The 23,357-nt window shown below is 37.4% G+C and overlaps 1 protein-coding gene across 4 annotated transcripts in view; it reads right to left on the bottom strand.

Annotated features, from left to right (window-relative positions):
* Positions 1–5,422: 5,422 nt before the first annotated feature.
* Positions 5,423–23,357, bottom strand: part of GDA (guanine deaminase) — a 103,148-nt gene continuing 85,213 nt past the window's right edge. For 2 of the 4 annotated variants that reach the window (XM_009456729.4, XM_009456728.4), the window contains exons 11-14: positions 16,348–16,494; positions 12,371–12,501; positions 10,216–10,243; positions 5,423–9,377 (exon numbers count right to left, since the gene is read on the bottom strand). In XM_009456729.4, coding sequence (XP_009455004.1) covers positions 9,307–9,377; positions 10,216–10,243; positions 12,371–12,501; positions 16,348–16,494 — 377 coding nt within the window. In that variant the 3' untranslated portion in view covers positions 5,423–9,306. The remainder of the gene's footprint in view (positions 9,378–10,215; positions 10,244–12,370; positions 12,502–16,347; positions 16,495–23,357) is intronic. The other 2 variants (XM_009456730.5, XM_024345711.3) reach the window with 2 other exon arrangements.

Below are 23,357 nucleotides of genomic sequence, written 5' to 3'. Positions count from 1 at the left end.
CCAAAGTGTTGGGATTACAGGCGTGAGCCACCACCTGTAATCCTATCCTCAGTATCTTTACAAGAGAACTGTCAGCAGAGGCTGATCTGGGGTCTTGGAAGATTCCAGGTTCAGGCTCCAGGTGCCCAGTGGAAGTGGAGGATGGCATCTCTGGCAAGGCTTGTGAGAGGGTAGAGAGTGGCCACATGCCTAATGAACAATGGTTTATCATTCATTTTAAAAGAAAATGGTCATTTCAAAGTTTATATCCTATCTCTAAAGAATGTACTCACCGTGGGGGAAATAAGAAGGCTACAGAGGATTTTAGGCTGGGCTCTTTGATTTGCAGGTGACAGAAACAAAGCTGGAGGTAACTTAAGGCAACCTCGGCTATCAAGGTGCCCCACAATATGTGGAGCAGCAGGAGCCACGGCAGCCCTGGGGCCTCGTGGGAATCAGGGAGTCACCCATGCAGGGGCTACTCTGTCTGTCGTGGGTCCCAGAGTCAGGAAAAGGTCTCCAGGTGTTGATGGATAGGGTTCACCCTCTCAGGTTTCTGCATGTGGTGGGAACTTGGCTGGCATTTCCTTCCCCACCTGCTGGGGCAAGGCCTCCAATTGGCTGGGTGCAGTAGCTCATGTCTGTAATCCTAGCACTTTAGAACGCTGAGGTGGGAGGATCACTTGAGACCAGGATGTCAAGATCAGCCTGGGAAACAGCAACAGTTATCTGCCAGTGAATAGGAAAACCACCAATGTACGTGAGACCCACAGTTTCTGCATTCAGTGAGCCTGGTGCCTTCTCTTCATTAGCTTACACACCTGATTATACCTGGTCCTTGTCATACCCAGGATGACTCTCCTCACTACACCCACTGCCTGACCATACCAAGGTATTTGTTGGTAATACAAATTCTTGGGCCCCAGGACAAACCTACCGAATCAGAATGTATAGGGACAAGGGCCTGGAAACCTTCATTTTGAACCAACACCCATGGTGATTCTTACGAAGACTGGATTCATCCACTTCATTCTTATCTTACTTTTCCAGAAGTCAAGTCTTTATGATGAGCTGCTATTGCTCATGCTGAACGCTCTACTCGAAATATCTTTTTGAGTTTTCACATGGAAAATAAATTCCTACTCTTCTTCCAGGCTTAGATGTCACTTCTGTGAAAGATTCACCACCACACTTAGCCCTCTGTATTCTCTGCAGACTATGTACCCAACAGAACCAGCTTCCCCCTTAAACACCCTTAGCTCTCTATACATCTGTCATAAACATAACACATTGTCTATGTGTTTCCTCTCACCTCCCATCCCAGACTGTGAGTTCTTCAAAGAGATGAATGTTATTTTTAACCCTCAGAACTGACCCATACCTGGTATTTATTATGAAATGTTGCTTAAATGAATGTTGATTAAAATTTACAACTTCATGATTAGTAAATTAAATATGACTTAATAGGCCATTATTTTGTTTTCTGCAGGTACAGATTTCTATCTTTCAAAAAACCAACTAATTAACCATTTTTAAATCTTTCAAAAAACCAACTAATTAACCTTTTTTAAGTATGAAATTTACAAAGACATAAAAAGCATAAGAGAACAGCCAAGTATATTTCAGAGCAAACTGACTGATTAATTATAATTTCTTTTGGATTAAATTATGCCATGTTAAATGGTCTGCAGCACTACAAACAACATTAAATGAGTATTTTATATGCATTTATACTGACTTCTTATTTAGTCTGGGCAATAATTTTCTAGGGAATGTGAAAATTTTCTAGGGAATGTGAGTCTCATCATGAGTTTCCCCCATAAGTTACAATAAATAATACATCCATAAGAGATTGCAAAATTGTCCTGGATGACATAAAAAGCCTATTACCCAGCTTTAATAAATAAACAAACAACCTAAACTCCATAGCTTCTCTTTTACCCCCACGTTTCTGAGTCACTACCATGAGATTTTACGGGATGGATAGCATGCCATTGCATTATGCCAGGACACGTTTATGATGCTGGAGGGTTTTTTGTGGTTATATAAATTAGTCCAAAATACGTAAGTTGCCAATTCATCTTTCATAGTTCCACTAAGAAAGTTCATGAATTGAAAGAAGTGTGTGCACTTGTATTTCTGAGCCCCTTAATTTATCTTTTTGAGTAACCTTTTGAGGTAGGAGACAGGCACAACCTTGCTGACCAAAACAGGATCTGGTCTAAACAGGATAAAGTGAAGAAACTGGTAGGAACCAGCAGATGGCTACCAAAGCAATCCATAGATGCCCTCATTGCTCATTAGCATAAGACACTCCCACCAGCACCATGACAATTTACAAAAGCTATGAGGATGACCTGGAAGTTACCACCCCTTTGCTAGAAAATTCTAAACAAACTGCCCCTCAATTTGCATCCACCCACCCCTTAATTTGCATGTAATTGAAAGCAGGTTTAAGTGAGTATAAATACAGCTGCCAAGAACTCATATGTTGTCAACTTTAGCTGCACTGCCTATGAGTTAGCCCTGCTCTGTAGGGAGCAGTACTATTCAACAAAAGATGCTGTCTAACACTGAATTCTTTCCCGGATAACCTTCCTGGGCAAAGCTCCAATTTGAGGGCTCATCTGTTCTGCAATACTTTGATAAATTAAGCCTTTCTTGCCTTTATCTGTTGCTGTGCTTCAGTCAAGGTTTTCAAAGTGCTTTACAAACACAAAGCCATCCTTCACTTGTTCCTTAACTCAGGTGTGGATGAAACCAACTTTTGTGGAAGAAAAACAAAAACAAAAATCACCAAGGCCATTTGAAGTCTCTCAAGTGTTCCAGGGCACCAAATTTAGAAATCTGAAACACACACACACACACACACACAAACAGAATTCTCGCTTGGATTATCCACTTATGGGTTTTATTTGACAGCAGTTAACCAAAAGTCTGATCTGGAGACTGGCCCAGACTAAAAGGACAGAAGTTAATTTCACAGTGAAGCTACAAGTTCAGTTTTCAAGTGAGTGGATGTCATCTGACCAAATAACCATCTTCCAGGGCCGTTATTTCTGCAGTTTGATTTGACTGCTTATGACTTTGGGTTCTCCTTCTACAGACAGGGGACAAATGTTTGCTTCCTCTCTACAGAAGCCAGGCAATAGAGGAGGGCCCAAGTGGAGTATGAAATTCTGTGTGATCTGTTTTTGTTTTTTTGTTTTTTTTTTTAATTGCATTTTGTACTGGAGAGAAAACATTTATTTTTTACTTTTTTTAGTTACCATTGAAGAATTTCCCAACAAAGTTTTTGCTACAGAGAAAATGCTTTTAGCTCTCTATCTATACTCCTGCTCCAAAATTGAGATTCAACTATTACAGACGCATGAACAATTTTTTAAGTATGATAAATGCAATGTAGTCTTACAATGATGTGGTAGTAGGTTAGGGCAGGGCTGGAGATAAAAGTGATAAGTCTGAATTAGTTTAAAAAATTAATTACACTTTAAAATACTATCATATCAAAGACAGAGAACATCTCCCTTATATCCTGTTTTAAAATAAGATGAAAACAAAACAAAACACCTGCTGCCATTGGTGAGAGTTACCTGTGAGTTCTGTTCCAGTAGTTCCAGTAACTAAGTGGCCTCTTCATGGAGTCTTAGAACACCATAACACAAGTCCTGTTTTGCTACTGGGAGGTATTTATCTTTTTTTAAAATTATTATTATACTTTAAGTTTTAGGGTACATGTGCACAATGTGCAGGTTAGTTACATATGTATACATGTGACATGCTGGTGTGCTGCACCCACTAACTCTTATATCCAAATCTTTTTTTAAAATTTAAATCCTGAATTTAGTACCATGCAATAATTTGCACGTTTATATATTATCTGTTGTAATACCCAGTGTCCACAATGTGCAAACTGGACATACATTATTGCTAAATTAAGCATGTGAAATTTCTTTTCTGGATATTTTATACTAAATTGATCTTTAGGAGAAAAATAAAGTGCTTAGTAATTTGTGGGAAGCAGTTTCATCATGCCCACTGCATCTTGGGACTGCAGTTTCTACCTCTCGCATGAGTCTGGTGAGACAGAACAATCACACAGCAAAGTAAGTGAAGCAACTTTATTCCTCACAGATAGGTAGCAAGGGACAATAAAAGCTTAAGATTCATGGCAGGTCTGTCAAGGCTCAGGATAGTTTCCCAGGGCAGTTAGAGTCAGCTACATGCAGTCTAGTCTGCATGTAGCTGAGGGACCTTCAAAGCATGCTCCACTCTGGGTTTCATACCTAGGGGATACTTGACGTCCTGGGCTAAAGCACCATAAGATCCTGTTTCAGGAGGGATGGGAACACAGCTTAGTTTGATCTGGCCAGTTCCTCCTTATCTGAGAATGTTCCATTTCCAGCACATTCTACAGTTATTCTGAGAACTACAAGAGAGAAAGAGGGGATGAGCTGGGTCACCAGTGCAATCCGAAGACTTATTCTGTAAGCTGCTCAGACATTGGGATGAATTTATAGACCTAATCTACTACTGTCTTTATGTTTCATATTACAAATAAAAAAATGAATATATAATACTGTTGAAAAATCAGATGCAAAGTGTTTCTATGTAAAGGAGGATCCATAATATCACTTGATTTCGATTCTAAAATATATACTGATAAAAATATTTATAAAATTATTTCTATTTTTATTTGGTCTATATTAATTTTTAGGATAATAGCTACCAGATAGTGAGCACTCACTGTGTTCCAGCTGCTAGCTTAAGTGCTGTCTATGTATCCTTTTATTTAATCTTCATGACTGTAAGGCAGGCACTCATATTATCTCCATATCACAGAGTTAGAAATGGAGACTTAAAGTAACATATCTGCCACGCAGCAAGGCAATGACCAAACTTAGATTCAAACATAGATCAAAAGATACTGGAATATTGCTTCTGAATAGCAAGTGATTCCTTAGAAGCTCAAGAAACCAACTGGGGAATCATCAGCACCATAAAAAAGTAGAGAATAAAATAAAATGACATAGACTAAAATAGTATAGAAAATAGCCCAGGGCATCACAAATAGAGAAAGTATTTTTCTGTGAAACTTTTGTTTTAAATACACATGCACATATGTCTGTGTGAACTGATTCTTCATATAGAGTGCATTACTCACTCTGGGTAATGTCTTAAAATATATAAAATATACACTATGCTGAAATCAAAAGCAATAGCAATCTGCTTCTAAAAGGCTGAACATTCGAGCTTAATTTTTAAAAGCTATGTATAGTGACTATTATAGGATGTTAGATACATGTTGGCTCACAGCTGAGTATTCTATTCTATTTTTTTAAATTCATGCTAAAAGAAGAAAAACATTGTAAAATCAATTCCTCTTCCAGCAGATTGATAGAATTCACAACAAAACCAAACAGAGAGAACTCACAACAAAAAATAACGTAAACACGAAGTCTCATTTATTTTTGTCTGAAGCACACAGGAGCTCACTCAGCACAATAACAGTAAGCGAATCATACAAATATTGAGAAAAAATGTTCCTATGAATACATACATGTATATTCTTAAGAGTAGCGATCAGGAGTTTAACAACAAATGTAAAGTGGTTTTCTCTAAAGAATGCTTTCTGACAGGCTTTTGGGTTGGAAATGGACAGGTAAATCACTGTCACATAACAGGTAAGCTAAGAATAACTTCTGTTACCCAAGTCATTTGAACCCTGTGGACTGTGAAAGCCCTCTTGGAATTTACATTTAATTCCATCATTGGTCTGGTTGACTTCCACATTTCACTAAATTTGGACAAGATCCACAAAGTAACTCCTCAACTCTCAATCTTTCACACTCAGGTCTGTGGGAAGGAAAGGCAGTGAGACCAGGTGTGAACACATGCATGGAGACCAATGTTAGGATTTTCTAACAGTATCCTTCTGTTTCTGCACTTCCAAAGTCATACCTAAACTGGCTAGTATATCTGAAATTGCTAACATCTCCTTGAAGCTGTCCAAAAAAAAAAATTTTTTTTTCAAAAATTCTTAACAATCCATACAATTTAAAAACCATTTCAAGTCATTGCCTATAACACTTCTTAGTTTACCCATTAATAACTCACACCATTGCTTTTAAGCGTGTGAATGTTTCCAGCAATCATCAACTTTAAAAATGGACAACAATGAAAAGATGTCTAAGAGTCTCCAGAAGCATCCAAATTTTGGATCTCTCCTACGTATAGCACAAGGTAGAATTGATACAATGTGCCTTCCAGCTTGCCTTTAAAGCTCTCCATATGTCTAGTTCTGAGGTGAAGAGATTAAAAATAGGAAGAGCCTGGTAGGGAGTGAAGATTCAAAATGCATTGCTAGATCTCACACCGGTTATATTTCCTCTCTAAGATCTCAGCCGCAGTTGCCAATGGGGATATTGGAGGGTACACTTTAAAGTTGGCTAAGCATTACGGGGAGAGTTTCCCACCATTTCTTTCCCTTTAACCTGTAAAATTCTTTCTGAAGTAAAAAAGAGTTTTAATGGGGGCTCAGTGCTCACAGTATTAACTTAGAAAGACCCTTGGCATGAAGGGAGCCTGTTCCAATATCTCCTCTTGGGGTCTGATAATTCAATGAGAGAACCAGCCAAGAGAATAAATTAGGGAACAGTCTCCTTGGTCTGTTTAGGACAATCTTTCACATCCTAATCTTTTACTTCCCATGTTTCCCTCTCGTTTGAAAATGAAATTTACCTGAGCTGACTAGCCTGCTTTTGTGTTCTGGTTGCAAAAATATTTTGTGAATTTATGATAATCGATACTTTTGAATTGTTTTTACCTTTCAAAGTGTATTCCGTTGAAAATACCATGGAACATTAAGGAAATGGTGGAGGATGGGGTGAGGAGGCTGGTAAGTGAATTGTTTCTTTCCTGTCAGAGAGCAAGATATTAAAACAAAAAGTGACAAATAAGATTGGCTTGGAAAAGTGCCTCTCCACAATTCAGAAAGTCAACCTACATTAGGCAAAGGCAACATTTCAAAGTGCAGAAAATCTGGCCCCAGGTATGGATAATGCCTGTGATACAGAAAAAAAAGCATACATAACATTCAGGAACACCGCACTTGGAGAAATAAAACACATAAGTTATAAGTGATGTGGAGAGATCAAAGTACATATAAATATTTCAACACATCCTATTTTTACTAGGAAAGATATTCAGGTCTTAACACACTATCAGAGCTAAATTTAAATGTTTAACATGATGGTTGTATACGGCCATTCCTACTGCTTCTGATGCTACACTTATTTATATTTACTGCACATGAGTCCTAAGTCTACATGAAAACTGATGTTCAACATCAAAATGTACACCCTTAAAGAAGGTAAAAGTGTAGGATCTTGCAAACGCTAGAAGCAGCTACTGCCTGTAAGTGAATCTTACACATCTCATCTAAATTCCTAAGCCTACTCATTTGGTTAGACACCATGTAATCAAGTTCCTTTGGCAGGGGTTGAGGGATAAAGCTGAAGATTTTTGCTAGCCCCGTAGAGAAATGGGGAGAAATTTGGCAAGGCATCTTTGACGTGGCTCAGGAATTAGAAATATTGGAAATACAGACTAAGACTGGAAATTGGGTTTACTAAGCTACTTATCTCACAAAACAAACTCTGTTGTTTATTAAAAAAATAAAACTAAACTTTTGTTCCCTCTTTAGGTGTCATGTATACATAATCAAATCTAAAAGTATTTCTATTAGGGAAAAAACTGGGCCAATTACTGCTAAATTAGCTAAGTATGTGAAAATAAAATTTATACTACAGGAGGGGGAACTGTGTTTTTTTGTTCTGTAAATACGGAGTTAGCTATATTACATAAAGTTTTCTACTATAAGGTAATATTAAAGAGTCACCCCTAAGCTCTAGGAATGAGTGTTATAATATATTAAGAAAGTCTATTCCTTTTCCTTGCTCATTTATAGTATTTGTAATTAAATAAGAAAAATATAGAATTTAAATAACATTCACACCAATACTTAAAGATTTATCATAAGGTCATAATTTGGTTTTAATTCTAGGTTATGGAAGCATAAAAATAGTCTTTGCTTTGTAATGTTCCTAGATGTCTAGTAAGAATTAAGTCCTATTAACATAAATATTAAGTAGGACATTACGTACTCTTCATTATCCTAAAATTTTAATATCCTAAACATTATAAGGAGTTAAACAGAAAACTGGATAAAATTAGAAAATAGAGTGCTTTCAATACACAGGGTTTAAAGATTTTTAACAATATTTCTTTAACAGGATTTGTCCTTCATTTTAAAGTTCTAGCAGACTGATATCTGAGTATGGAATTTCCAGAAACTACAACATATTGTTTGGGTGGAATAGGCCATGGCAATGGAACCTGTCCTGTTAGTATTGGCGGCTCCTGGATGCCAGCACTTGCCCCAGTTCACGAGGACTCCAGTCTACATAAATTCCATAAAGCATGGAATTTGTTTCTCTTCTAATAAAATGGAAGCAATAACATCTCACAGTTATAAGCTGATTTTAAAGTACACAAAAATACAACTATTTATGCCATGGAGTTACATGAATAATATTCCTAAGAGACTTTAAATCTTTAATACCCAACTTCTGTCAAACACTTTGAAGCACAAAACTATATTATGAAAGCATGTGGCATTCAATTTCTGACATTCATCCCCAAAGAAGGCAAAGCACAACACTAACACATCTCTGAAATGCAAATTCCATTAAGTGCAAATTTCTAAAACACAAGGTCAACCTAGAAACACGTTTTAAATTTCAACAAGTTCTCTTTTTAAATTAGTATGCTCGGTATATAATTTTCAAACACAATCTGAAGTGATTTTCTAACATTTGTTCTCAGTCTAACTTTTGCTCCCTCATAAAAATATACTCTCATGGGTCCATTTTCAGTCTTCTAATTTTTGCAATTATTAGCTCAAAATATCTAACCTTTTAGGAACATCTTTTCTTTCCACATTTTCAAATATGAAAAAGGCTTTGCTTAAGTCTTACCGTAGGAACACCACCAGTAATAGCATTCCCTTCTGTTTGAGCTTAAAGTAAGTCTGAGCAGCTCCAAAGGGAGATATTTTCATGAAATTTATGAACCCTCTCAACCAGAGTTGAGAATTAGTGCAACTTCCTTCGAACTATTTGTCAAGTGAATACTGTAACTAGACACAGAAAGGGATAGTCATCCCAAGAACAAGGTACTATTTTTTGACTTTCTAACTCCACCTGGGCACAAGGGAGATGCAGAACCACGCTAATCCCAGGAGAACTTTGTAGACGCCCGAGGGTCTTACACTGAGCTGGAAAACGGAACCACCTGCTTTCCGCCCACATAAACCTCTTCAATATTTCGATCATCTCCTGAAAGAAAAATCAAGGAATCATGTATAAAATCCTTTTGTGTCAATAAGTATCTTCCTTGCCATTGGGAGAGATTTTTTTTAAAGATACTTCTAGGAGAGGAAATACTAAAAGCTGCTTCCCCCCAACCCTCAGATTGTTTATAATCTGAACAGGAAGATATGACTAGTAGAAAATGCCATAGCTAATTTGATGATTAGGGTCTGAATTCTGCACCAGAGGCAGAAATCACATAAAGTTGAATCAACCCCCTATAGCTGTCCTTTCTCAGCTGAAGTGGTTGGTTTACATTTTACCCCCACTGAGAAAGAAATACTACTCTTTATGCTCCAGAATCAGCTCCACAAGAAGTAACACATGCATCTTTCCGTCTTGAGTTCACTCAGTCCTGGGCTCACTGAACAGAATGGGAGGCAGTGTAGAATCTTCTGCATTACTGTTTCTCTCTCTCTCAGTGAATGGAATTGAATGTGAGTACATCACCAGCACGTGTGGTGAGACTCTACTATACATTTGTCACAAAAACATGGCAGGGCAGTATGTCAGATACCGAATGAGTACAAGAGGGTTGAACATGAAGATCTCTTCACCTTTGGCCTTCCATTCCTCAGCTTAGAATTTATGACTAGAGGGAGTCATGTGCATTTCAAATAGAACCTTTAAATAATGTGCCACCAATGGGCTTGATGCTTCAGAATGTTAAAAAAATAATGAATCAAAGCAAATTATCATCCATAGAGTTTAATATATGGTAGGATAAATACATAGAGCCATACCCAAGAAAAAGACAGGGAAAGGTTTTATTTAATATTTAGCATAGAGACATACATCTACCTACCTAGATAGAGGAACTTCTGGATAACAGCCTAAAATGGAAAATAAAAGTAATAAGAAAGACTCATTTGTGCATTTAGAAAAGTAAATTCACAGCTGATAGTGGTTGACAAAGCCCAGAAATACGAATTTATTTCTCAATGGCAAAATCTACTTCTATTAATTAAAAAAGAAGTGGCTATGTGCTTTATAAAAACCTCCCAGAACAAAAAATAACCCACTGGCAATTAACAGAAGTTTACCTATTGTGTGAAAGTTCTGGGTATGTAAATTTTGAGTCATCAGAGAAAAGGTATTATATAAATTAAAGAAATTAATTTAGTAAAATAATTCAAATATTTCAAGACGGGTATGATGTAAGACAAGCTCATCCAACCTGCCTTATTTTGTTGTTGTTGTTCTGTTTTGTTATGTTTTGTTTTAGGCTTTTAGCAGCCTGAAGTCATGGTTTTTAGTTTCTGTCTCTACTAATAAGCAGAAAAGAGGGATGAGGGAGGGGGCTTTACTGGCACAACCTGAAACAGAAACTAAGAACTCCCTTGGACACCCCTGATATAAGAAAAATGACTAGGACTATTCCCTAGAGCCCTATTCTTAGAAATTTACTCTAATCAGAGAGTAAAAGAATAAACAACATGAAAATAATGATGGGGTCAGGACACGCTACCCTCAAATCAAACACAGGAAGGTCACTCTGACCCTCCCCTTACCCCTTACCCCAATGCAGGTCATAAGACCATCACGTAAGGGGTGCCCTCCCTATACCTGATCTCTGAAGCTAAAGGATCACAGAGAAGAATCTGAACAAGCAGGCCTTGCTAAGTTCTCTTTAGCTTATTACCACTGGACCACACTCTTTGTCCTATCATATTTCTCTACAACTCTCCACTCTTCATCAAACCTAGCATAAAAATATCCAAGTTTACCTGTTTCTTTGGTTCTTCACTCCCTTATGAAGGCACCTATGTCACATAAAATTTATATTAAATAGGCCGGGTACAGTGGCTCACGCCTATAATCCCAACACTTTGGGAGGCCAAGGCAGGTGGATTACCTGAGGTCAGGAGTTCAAGACCAGCTTGGCCAATATGGTGAAACCCTGTCTCTACCAAAAATACAAAAATTAGGTGGGTGTGGTGGTGGGCGCCTGTAATCCCAGCTATCTGGGAGGCTGAGACAGGAGAGCTGCTTGAACCCAGGAGGCAGAGGTTGCAGTGAGCTGAGATCATGCCATTGCACTCCAGCCTGGGCGACAAGAGCAAAACTCCGTCTCAAAAAAATTTATATTAAATAAATGTGTATGCCTTTCTCCTGTTAAATCTGTCTCTTGTTATAGTGACCTCAGCCTTGACCCTAAGATGGGTAGAGAAAAATATATTTTTCCTCTTTTATAATAACAAATGGTACAAACTTCATATAATACAGAATTTTTCTTTTAAAATCTTTAACATATTTATTATCGCAATTACTCTCACAAGCAGATCAATTTAGAAATGGCAATACTTAATTCTTTTTTTAGGAAGAACTCAATATCTTACAAGGAATTATTTTTCAGGTAAGATGAACTAGTTTATTTTATCCACAGAAAAACATTTTATAATAAGAGAAACAAAGTTCATTTTCTTATAAAATTAAAAACATTGACATAGCATAGTGCTCAAGAGCCTCGCCTCTCGTAGTCAGAAAGTCCCAGGTGTGAATCCAAACTCTACCTACTAATCACTGGCTATGAGTCTTTACGTAAATCACTTAGCCTTCCTTAAGCCTCACTGCCCCTATAAATTAACATGGCAATATTAATAGTACCTACTCTCTTAGAGTTGTTCTGATGATCGAACAAAATTAGGTATGGAAGTGCCTAATCCCATGCCTACCCAGCACATAGCAAGTGTTCAATGAGTGCTAGTTACATTATGGCTGTTTGTAGCCAAATACATTCAAATACACAAACACATTCAAAATATAAAAGTTTTGTTAACACCATTATTCTTAACATTGCTGTCATAAAATTATAATAATTATCAAAGGGCTCTAGTGTCCATTTTAAGATTTTCCTGCATTCCATTAAAAAGTTTCGGTTTCTATTTTCTTTTCTACAGGGAAGCTATTATGACGACTTTATGAAATAAATGCCTTTTGATTAACTTTCTTTTACTTACCTCAGAAATATCACCAAAAAAGTCCCCATAAAACAGGTCAATGGGAGAGTCGGATGCTTTGGGGTTGATCAGGATGGCATCAAATTCCTTGCCCACTTCAAAGTTTCCAATCTCACCATCCAGCCCCAGGGCTATTGAGAACAAGTGAATAAACAGTCAGGATTGCAAGCCATCAGACCACACTAATGTCTCAGTTTGTAAGGACAGATTTTGCCAACATGTCGCTAGGAGAAAAAAAAAATTAGTATCTTAACAGTGAGACAGAAAATCACTCTCATTCTAACAGGTCACAAGACTTCTACTTACATAAAGCGGAGTAAGCACAGGAAAGCAAAATCTGAGAATGAAAACAGTTCCCTTCATTACTGTATCATAACTCTGGTATGTCTCTATTTCAGCTCTATCAGTGCACTTCATAGCCCAGCTGGTCTATGCTTTTCATTTATCCCTCTAAGCAACATGATGATTAACATAATACCTTTATTCTTTTTCCCTTCTATTCTCCCCCAACACTCCAACTCCTTGCCTTGCTTTTTTTTGTTCTTTCTGTTCCGTGAAATAGCTGACAAGATTTATTTTCATGGCAGTGAAATGAACCTTGAATAAATAAAAAATAATTATCCTTTTGCATATTTGTCAATGCAGGCATATCCATCAGAAATTCCTTAGTTTAAATCCTTTGAATGGAAAAAAAACCTCACTTCTCAAAATGAACAGATTCTCATAACTCAAAAGTCTCAATGCTTTTGAAAACAGACCAATCTCTTTGCAACCTCAAAGGTTTTCTGGTCACCAGAGAAGAATGGTCTTCTAAAATAGAGCACAGGCCAATAATATCTATTGACTTGGCTCATCTCATAGCTACAATTCATGTTCCAAGATCATTGGATATCAAGGAAGAACATCTCTCATTTTTATGATTTAGTTTCAGAAAGATAGGGGTAGTTGGCTTTCTTCGCCAACACAGGTATTGGATCTAAAGTTCCTTAAAGCCTGTAATCTGAGGAAGGTGTAAACTGGGGTCACAAATGGAAGCATGGAAGGTTAACTGGAGTGCAGTATTATTTATTTCAATTTTCTTTCTTTCTTTTTTTTTTTTTTTGAGACGGAGTCTTGCTCTGTCGCCTAGGCTGGAGTGCAGTGGCGCAATTTCAGCTCACTGCAAGCTGTGCCTCCTGGGTTCACACCATTCTCCTGCCTCAGCCTCCCAAGTAGCTAGGACTACAGGCACCCACCACCACGCCCGGCTAATTTTTTGTGTATTTTTAGTAGAGATGGGGTTTCACCGTGTTAGCCAGGATGGTCTCGATCTCCTAACCTCACGAACTGCCCACCTCGGACTCCCAAAGTGCTGGGATTACAGGCGTGAGCCACTGTGCTCAGCCTTATTTCAATTTTCACATGTGTTTGTTGCATTCTATCACCGCTAAGATAAAGTTTCATGTGAAAATATTGAATCGACTACCTTTGTTAGGCAATATCTAATACATTATATTTCTACCTATAGGTATCCAGAAGTTGTGGCATTTCTCTAAACACTGACTCAGAAATCTTACTTGTTCTTAAAAGATTCTTTAAAGGGCAACTCTTTTATTCTCAGAAAAGAAAAATGGCTTTTTAGCTAAAGTACTCTTTTAGCAAGACAGGGGTATGAAAATAATCCAAAATGTTAAAAGGAGCCAGGTGACTTCTACTAATTGTATGGGAAAGGACTGAATGTAATAGAAAATCACTGGAAATTCTCTCCTCCTTCACTGATTACTTGACTTCTTTTTGCCCTTGACAAAGAAACATGTCAAGTATGAGTTTTTAATGACTGAATTCAACTGAATTAAACTGAATTACTGACTGTGCATTTAATAGGCCAGATAACCAGGTGCAGTGACTAGGGTTTAGGCAAGTTTGATGGTACATATAAACCAACTGGGTTATTCAGTAGAGCCTGGAGACTTCAGGAATGAACTAACCAAAAAAGACACAATTCTTTTCAGTGAATTTGTAAACTGATATAAATTCAAATTGTTGCACAGAGATCCCACTGGGCTGGTAAGTGACTCAAATGCATTTCAGGAAATAGAGTTTTGATGCCTTTGGAGTAAATGTTGGTTCTGTGAAGATCATTTCTGCTCATCTTGATCTTCTTGAGAATGAATGTAAAGGCCATGGCAGTTCTGGGAAAATGCCACACTTTAAATACAGATCCATTCATCTCATTTTACTCTGACTATAGTAGAGAAACAAACTAAGGAAAAGAAATTCCATGAGTAAGCCCAGTGACCCAGAAAATAGATTTAAAAGCTACACAGCAAAGTAGAAATGATTTGGTAGGCACCCATGCTGACTTGATCAAAGAAACAGGATCCTGATGAAGTAACTTACAGAGAGCCTAGAATTCAAAAAGCACTCTTTAAATACAACTCGTTTGTACCACAAACATAGATGGTAGAATAACTACTCAAACTCAAATTCAGATATGAAAAGACAATGGTGGTGTGGGTGAAAGGTTGTAACAATTATTAAAATAGTGGGTGATTTGAAACTTGGGATTTTGGAAAATGAACCATAATACTTTGGGAAATCACAAAACAAAACAAAACAAAAACAAAAAACAACATTGTATTTGCTTTTCTTGAAATGTGCTTATGGTGTTCATCATAGTCCCCAACACTCAGAGAACATCTGAGAAGTTTCTCTTCCCAGGATAATCTTGGCTTCGGTCATCCTCCATTTGTAAGACTCAGGGTATCTATCATAAATCTACACCCAATATGTTTCTAAATCTATATCTACATTTTAATTTCTCACTAGCTACCTATGGTTTCATGCTGTGTTTCACTATCACCCATTCTGATTACATTTATAATTCTAAAGTGACTTAAAGAAATACAGTGACCAATTTTTATTTTTTTCCATAACAATACAGTTACACGTGAGAATTGGGAAAAGTTGATGAGCAATATTTGCATATCAACCAACTAAATTTTTACATCTTTATCCTTTTAAAGAGTAATTAGTGTACTTAAGTATATGAACCAAATGCATGGTCTTGGCAGGGATTTATACAGGAAGATACTGTAGTGGAAGGGCAGAAGGTAAGAAATCTGCATGCTGGCATCAGATTAGGTGGATTCAAATCATAGCACACTGTGGCTTGACAGCTGTGTAAGCCTCACTCAGGCTTCTTGTTTGTAAAACGAAATGAATAACAGTGGTGGTGAGGATTAAATAACAACACATATAAAGCATGTGGTATGATTCTTATCACAGGGGAAGAGCTTAGTAAGCCTTGGCTACTATTTTACTATTATGATCATCACTTAGGCCACTGGAGAGCAAGTTACTTGACTTAGTGGAAAAATGGATTCTTTAATTTATTTATTTGGAGACAAGGTCTCACTCTGTTGCCCACGCTGAAGTGTAGTGGCACAATCACTGCTCACTGCAGCCTCTACCTCCCCGGGTTCAGATGATCCTCCCACCTCAGCCTCCCAAGTAGCCAGGACTACAGGGACACTTCACCAAGGCCAGCTAATTTTTGTATTTTTTTGTAGAGACGGGGTTTTGTCACATTGCCCAGGCTGGTCTCAAACTCCTGGGCTCAAGCAATCTGCCTGCCTCAGCTTCCCAAAGTGCTGGGATTACAGATGTAAGTTACTGTGATTCTTAGGTACCTGGCCTAAGAATGGATTATTTTAAAGCACTCATATCCATGTAACCAATGTAATACCCATTAAAACAATTAATATGATAACTGTGTCTCAGACATCTATTCTACCAAAGACAGTGAATTCACTAAGGAATGATTCCTCCTTCAGTGAACTTCACTTTACTGGCTGAGTTCTGGGTATGTTACATGAGATGTGATCATCACAAATATTGGATTTTCCTAATACCAATCATGCACCTTCATACTACATCCAAAGACACCGATCAGCATGGTTGTATATTGTGTGAGAGAAAAATGTAAGAGTCATTACCTTGGCTTCCTCCAAGAGTAGCTAGTCTGAAGACTTCTTTGAGGGTGAGGCTTTTCTCATTTACCTTATTAATTAAAAGGATATTGGAAACCATCACTGCTCTTCTGATTGCATCAAGCATGGAGTATGAATAGCCACCAGCCACGTCTGCAGTAGGTAAAATAAAACCAAAACAGTAACCTTGTGAGGATAAATGGAATAATACATATATAACATTGTTTTTATGACAGATATTCAGTCCTTAATATACTTTTTTTAAAAAGCTCTTAAGTATAAACACAAGATAGTCGTAGACTAAGATTTAAAGCAATTCAAAATCTGTAATTAGTGTCAAATGCATACTTGTATTAGTTTCCTACAGCTGCTGCAACTAATTATCACAAATTTTCTAGCTTAAAACAGCAGAAATTTATTCTCTCACAATGTGGAGGTCAGAAGTCTGAAATTAAAGTGTTGGCAGGGCCATGATCCCCACAAGAGCTCTAAGGGAGAATTCTCCTTTGCTTCTCCCAGCTTCTGGTGGCTCCTGGCATTCTTTGGCTTGTGGCAGCATCACTCCAACCTCTGCCTCCATCCTCAAATAGCCTTCTTCTCTTCTCCCTGTGTCTTCTATTTGTCTCTCTTTTCCTGTCTCTTCTAAGGGTATTGATCACTGGATTTAGGACCCACTCTATTTTAGAATAATCTCATCTTGAGATCTCTTCCTTAATTATATCTACAAAGACCTTTATTCCAAATGAGGTCACATTTACAGATTCTGATAGACATCTTTTAGGGACCCACAATTCAACCCACCACAATACTCAAATGGTTTAAAGAGCCAAAAGAAACTCTTATCTCTGAAGAGTCCATGAACTCTCACAGAAATTGTTGAAATATGCCTGCATAGTTATAAAGATAATTTAGATAATATGTGGTTTAAAATAAGCTCATGGTTCTATTCACTAAAAATTTATCCTAACCTTGTTCTAATCCAGATGAGAACTTTGGGAAATTAAAAAGCCACTTCTTTGTAATTTTTATGAAGAGCTTTTAGAATAAACTTGTATATTTTGGGAAATTAGTGTAATAAATGAGCAGTGCTAATGTAGACAGCTCTATATTTTGGTAGGCATCATTAAATGAAGAATGAAATTTTAGTGATTTAAATAAAGTCCCTAATCATAATCAAATGAAACACTACCTTTAACAAGAATGAACATGGAGTTAAGTGAGTTTGTATAAATAAATTTCAAGTAAGTTAGTATGTTTTATTAAAGAAAAACACACTTATAGCTAATAAAGTAAGCTTCATATTTCAAGTGTTCCTTCTGTCATTTCTAGGTAGACATATGTAATTTTTAGTGCCTCTATATATGTTGCCAAAACAAAATAATTGCCTATTTACTAGTAATTCTAGATTGTAGCTCAATTTTATGTTCAACTATCCTACATGTCCTTCTACTTGTATTTAAATTAGAGAATCACCCAGCTCTCTAAAAAATTTCATTACATCTACTTAAGTTACTAGTCTGTGTTAATATGTAGTAACCATCCCTTAAATCTTCATTTTTATCATAGCTAGGAAAACAAATACTAAGAAAACAAACACAATTTGGGAAATACACACATTAAGCTTTGAAATAGTCTGTCTGCTGCTTCCTTCTTTATTGCTAAAACAACAAAAATGTTAAATATAAATAAAGGTGGAATAAAAATTATATCACTATGTGGTATAAAATATGTAAAGACTAACTATATTTTATAATATATGGGTAACGACTGGAAGTAAACATAGAGAAATGAAAGCAATGCAGTTGGGATGGTGTGAATATGGAAGACTTAAATACCTGCAGTTATAAAAACAAGGTATAAAATATCACAGAAAGTAGCATTTTCCTAAATACCTACTCAAAATTAACCTTACAGAAAGAATAAGTATAAATTAGGAAATAATGCTATGCAATTTACTGGAAAAAAATTGAGAGATGCCTTATGATGTTGATTTAATCATCCTATATTCTTCTGGTTGCCAATGTTATGTCAGTAAAATAACTGTAAACCAAAAAACAATTTTGTGCTCATCAAAGAAAGAACTCTGGGCTGCATAATTTCATGGTATTTAGTAAGAGTCAAGCCTTTTTTTCCAGGGATTTCCACTGTGACAGTAACTTGCCGATTCTTCCTGACTGGATTAGCTTTGTAGTTTTCCCCTTCCATCTACAACACATTTAATGTAGGTGGAATCCCTACTTTGTCATATGGCTAGAGGCACTGTGGTAGGATAGAAGGAGAAATCATGAATATCTACATTTTACAGACCTGGTTTTAAACTGTGCACATGGAACTTTTTGCTTTGCGGACCTTTGATCAGTTACTTAGGACCTGTGAATCTCAGTTTTCTCAGAAAATAGAAATAACATCACATATCTTAATAATTGCAGAGAAAATTCAGTTACATAACCAAAGTGCTGAAGAATGAGGACCAATGGGTGGAAACTGTGTGGAGGAGGAAGGAAAATTGAAGCATTTTCTCAGAAGATCTGCCCCCTTACCCCACTACTCCCCCAGGACCATCACAATGAAGATGGTATCATTACTTGCTCGTCAGAGTCAACATTTGGACACTATTATTTACAAGAAGACTCTAACAAAATTATACAAGAGCAAAAACTTAAGCCAGAGGACAATGGAAAGATTAAAAAATGATTTCATATGTATGTGCTCATTTCCTATGCATTCATTCACTTATTCAGCAATCATTTACTACACTCCTTACATGTGCTTGATTTACTTAAGCACTTGTAAATAAAACCTATGGGCTTCCCACATGAGCGAGCTAACTATCTTGTTGGGGAGAAAGAAAAGAATCATATAAACAGACATATATTAACAATAAATTGTTTTCACTTTAGTGATAAAGAAAATGGAGATGAAGGGCCCATTTTGATAGGATGGTGAGGGAAGACCTCTTTAAGGCAACGACATTTAAACTATGACAAGAATGAGAAGAACTCAGCCATATAAACAGAGGCAAAAAGGGCATTCAGACAGAGAAACAATGCATACAGGACTTTTGAGAGAAGGGAGTATGATTTACAGAGAGGATAGTCAGGGTATTCATAAAAGCCGTATCTATTCATAAAAGATAGCCAGGGTGAGGAGGAGAGAGTAGTGTGAGATGAGGCTGGGCAGTGGATGGGTGTCAAACCATTGCAGAGCTTTGTGGGCCTTGTAATGAGCCTTACACACTCAAAATCCCATTGAAGGGTGACGAGCACAAGGGGGTGACATGATCAGATTTTCATTGTGATTCTTTTGTAAATCACAATGGACTGGAAGGGCCTAGGATGGGTATGAGACCCATTAGGAAGCTGGTGCAGCAGTTCAGCAAGAAACGATGGCAGCTTGCATCAGGTGGTACTGACCAATGAGGGGAAAGGGGATGGTTCGAGGAGATACTAAGGAGTCATGAGGTTGGGCATTGTGCTGGGGAAGAAGTGAGGGAGAAGAAGGTCCCAAAGATAATGATCAAGTTTCCAGTTAGCAAAAATGAATTCTCTAAAAAGGAGAGCTATTTTAGAGAACTAGGTTTAAATGTGTTTTGGGATAGAATGAAGTTCGGGGGTTCCTTCAGGAGGGGTCTAAGAGAAGGGAGAATGTAGTCAGTTGAAAACATAGGTTTAGAATTCAGAGAAGTCTGGGCTGGATATAAGAACCTGTGTGTCATCTGAGTATATTAAATCACATGAAGCCATGGTTGTGGATGGCACCTCCTAAGAAGAATGTGTAAAGTCAAAAAAGAGACTGCCAAAGACTGACCCTTGAAGCAAGCTTCCAAATGTCCCAGAGGAAGAGAATCAGCCTTCAGACAAGAGAAAGAAGGGAAGAACGAAGGTGCTTCATAGGATTCAAGATAAGATTATTTGGACAATGGAGAGAACAGTCAATCATGAGGACAGAATGGCATCCTTTGGAGTTGGCAGCAGAAATTCCAGTGGTAATACCCACAGGAGGAAAAAGCAAAGGCAGTTGTCACAGAGGGTGGGGCAAGAATCCAGACTGAAGTTGGTGGAGGAAGGGAAAAGGGCCTAGAAAGTGGTGCCAGTGTGGATCCCCACTCTTTGAAGAAGCTTTGCCACGAAGGGAGGCAGACAGGTGGAGCAGGAGCATGAGGGGGATGTCTGATTAAGAAGGGGTTTTGTGCCGGGCGTGGTGGCTTATGCCTGCAATCCCAGCACTGTGGGAGGCCAAGGCAGGTGGATTACCTGAGGTCAGGAGTTCAAGACCAGACTGACCAACATGTTGAAACCCTGTCTCTACTAAAAATACAAAAATTAGCTGGATGTGGTAGTGCACGCCTGTAATCCCAGCTACTCGGGAGGCTGAGGCAGGAGAATCACTTGAACCCTGGAGGCTGAGGTTGCAGAGGGCTGAGATCGTGCCACTGCACTCCAGCTTGGGAGACAGAATGAGACTCCATCTCAAAAAAAAAAAAAAAAAAAAGAAGTGGTTTTGTTTCTTTGCTTAAAAGAAGATACTAGAGATGTTTGTGTACCAGCAGAAATGATCCAGCAGGAAGGAGACACTGATGATACAGGACGGTCTATGGCCAAAGGAATTAGTTTATTGAGATGCTGGGAGAGGGAAAGAATACAGAACACACGTCGGGGTATTTTGGTATTTTTGCCTTTGATTGGAAGAAGGGTTTTGTTGTTGTTGTTTTTGCTGCAACAGGGCAAAGAAGAGAAAATCCCAGCAGATGCAGAAAGGTGTGTGAATTTCGTGGTGGGAGATTGAGGGAAGGATTTCTGGTCGTTTCTATTTCTCAATAACTTATGAGATGAGGGAGGCCTTAAACTAGAAGTTGGGGTAGAAAGTTTAAGAAGAAATGAGAAAACGCTGTCTTGGAAAAAGGAGATATACGCTTATTACAGACTAATAACTGTCTCTAATCCCCAAGCGGTGGGCCATTTGGGATTTGAGAACAAAATTTAAAATGAAAGCCCACTGGAGGATTTTCTCCAGCAACTTCCAGATGCTCCACTGCAGGCACTGAGAAGGGGACTTTTGAGATAATCAAGGGTGGGGCTTTTGCAACGTGAATACAAAGAAAATGAGGGGAATATGAAAAGCGAGAATGTTTCCAAGGAAATGATTACAGTGATGTACTCTGACATCTAAGAATTCGAATTAGAATAATGGATTTTGAGAAAGCATGGAGTCATTGGACTAGAGTCTACAAGAGATCAAAGAGCTGTTGTTTTTGGAATAATGGAAGAAGTAAGTTAGGATAGGGAATTGTCACTGAAAAGTGAGGCAGTGGCTCCATGTATGTTGTTTGTTTTAATGAGTTTATAGGTCTTGTTTATGTAAACTTGTTCTATATGTTTAAATTTTTCCTTCAGATGAGTGTTTTTGGTTATTTGCTATGTTTTCTTTGTTTTTATGGTTTTTTTCATATTTCACATAGGAGGTATCCTATCTTTAAAAGTCTTCAAGTAGTTATCTCTAATATTTTTATACTGAAAAGTCAAAAGTAAAATATGTGCAATTCTCTTTTTTCTGAGACAAGGATTTTTTTTTTTTTTTGAGTCTCTCTCTGTCACCCAGGCTGGAGTGCAGTGGTGCAATCTCGGCTCACTGCAACCTTCACCTCCTGGGTTCAAGCAATTCTACTGCCTCAGCCTCCCATGTAGCTGGGACTACAGGCACATGCCACCACACCCAGCTAATTTTTGTATTTTTAGTAGAAATGTGTTTCACCATGTTGGCAACTTGCCAAATACATCCTCCTCTCAGCCTTACACATAAACTACAACTTCTTGGGTTTTGTTAATAAAATTATAAGACAGAATTATGTATTATACTTGGAAAATTCTTCCTTGGCAGAGCATATATTATTTTTTTAAATTTTGTGATAAAATACTGAAGACATTCAAATGACATAGGGAAAGCCTAAAACCAAAACTCAAGGACCTAACACTCAGTTTTTAAAATAAGTGCCATGTATTTCGGTCCCAGGAACCTCTTTCCAGCCTGAGGGAAACATCTTCCTGATTTATGTTACCATTCTGATAGGTTTTTAACATTGTGCCTATTCTCTCTTGAGATATATTTTTGGCTTTTACTTTCATTTTTTAAACTCCTTTACAATTCTTTGATCTTCTTATTCTGATTGATGTTAGCTTTCCATGACATCATATTGTGCCATTATTTCCCCACATGGCCCTTCATTTGCCTCATCTTTCATTGAATGATGTAGATTTTCAAGTAAGTTTTTCAAAGGGTTCCTAAGGAAAATATTTTCCAAGTTTTTGTATAGCTGAGAATTTTGTTGCCTTCCTACATAAAGGAGAATTTGGCCAGATATATTATTCTTGGCTAACACTGCTTTGTCTCCAAACTCTTTTCTTGCCTTTTGGTATTTTGTGTGCCAACAAAAACATCTGAAAGCAAACTGGTTTTTAATTGTTTTGTTGATAATTGACTTTTTTCCTTGTGTCAATATTGTAGAAATTTTTTTATTGTAATTAAAATATTTTGCCACAACATGTTCAGTTACGATTTAGCGTAAAACAGGGTAAGCACTTGCAAGGCAGTTCTTTCTTAAGCTCAGAAAAGATTTACCCTTCAAAGCTCTGACTATTGCATCTGTCCCATTTGTTCTGGGTGCTCCATCAGAAAAAAACCCCATGTGTTGGCTCTGTGGTTTCTGGGCTTCACATCGATCATCCTCAAACACCTTCTATCATCTTTGGTTGATTTTATTCTCACATCACTGATTTGATTTTCTGTAACAATAATTCTGCTTCTCATAGCTTCCTACAGGGTTGGTGGGTTTGTCATTTTTTAAACTGAGGTATAACTAAAATATCATAATACATATATAACTTAGATGTTCAGTTTGGAGAATGTTAACAATTATATAGCATTAACTACTTTGCAAAAAAACTAAGATATTAAACATTTCCATCACCCCAGCAAATTCCCTCATGGCCTTTTCCTGTCAATTCCCCAAATTCTTACCT

Source organism: Pan troglodytes, chromosome 11 (genome assembly GCF_028858775.2).
Source record: "Pan troglodytes isolate AG18354 chromosome 11, NHGRI_mPanTro3-v2.0_pri, whole genome shotgun sequence".
NCBI classification, from domain to species: Eukaryota; Metazoa; Chordata; class Mammalia; order Primates; family Hominidae; genus Pan; species Pan troglodytes.
This window is presented reverse-complemented; position numbering and strand designations above follow the sequence as displayed.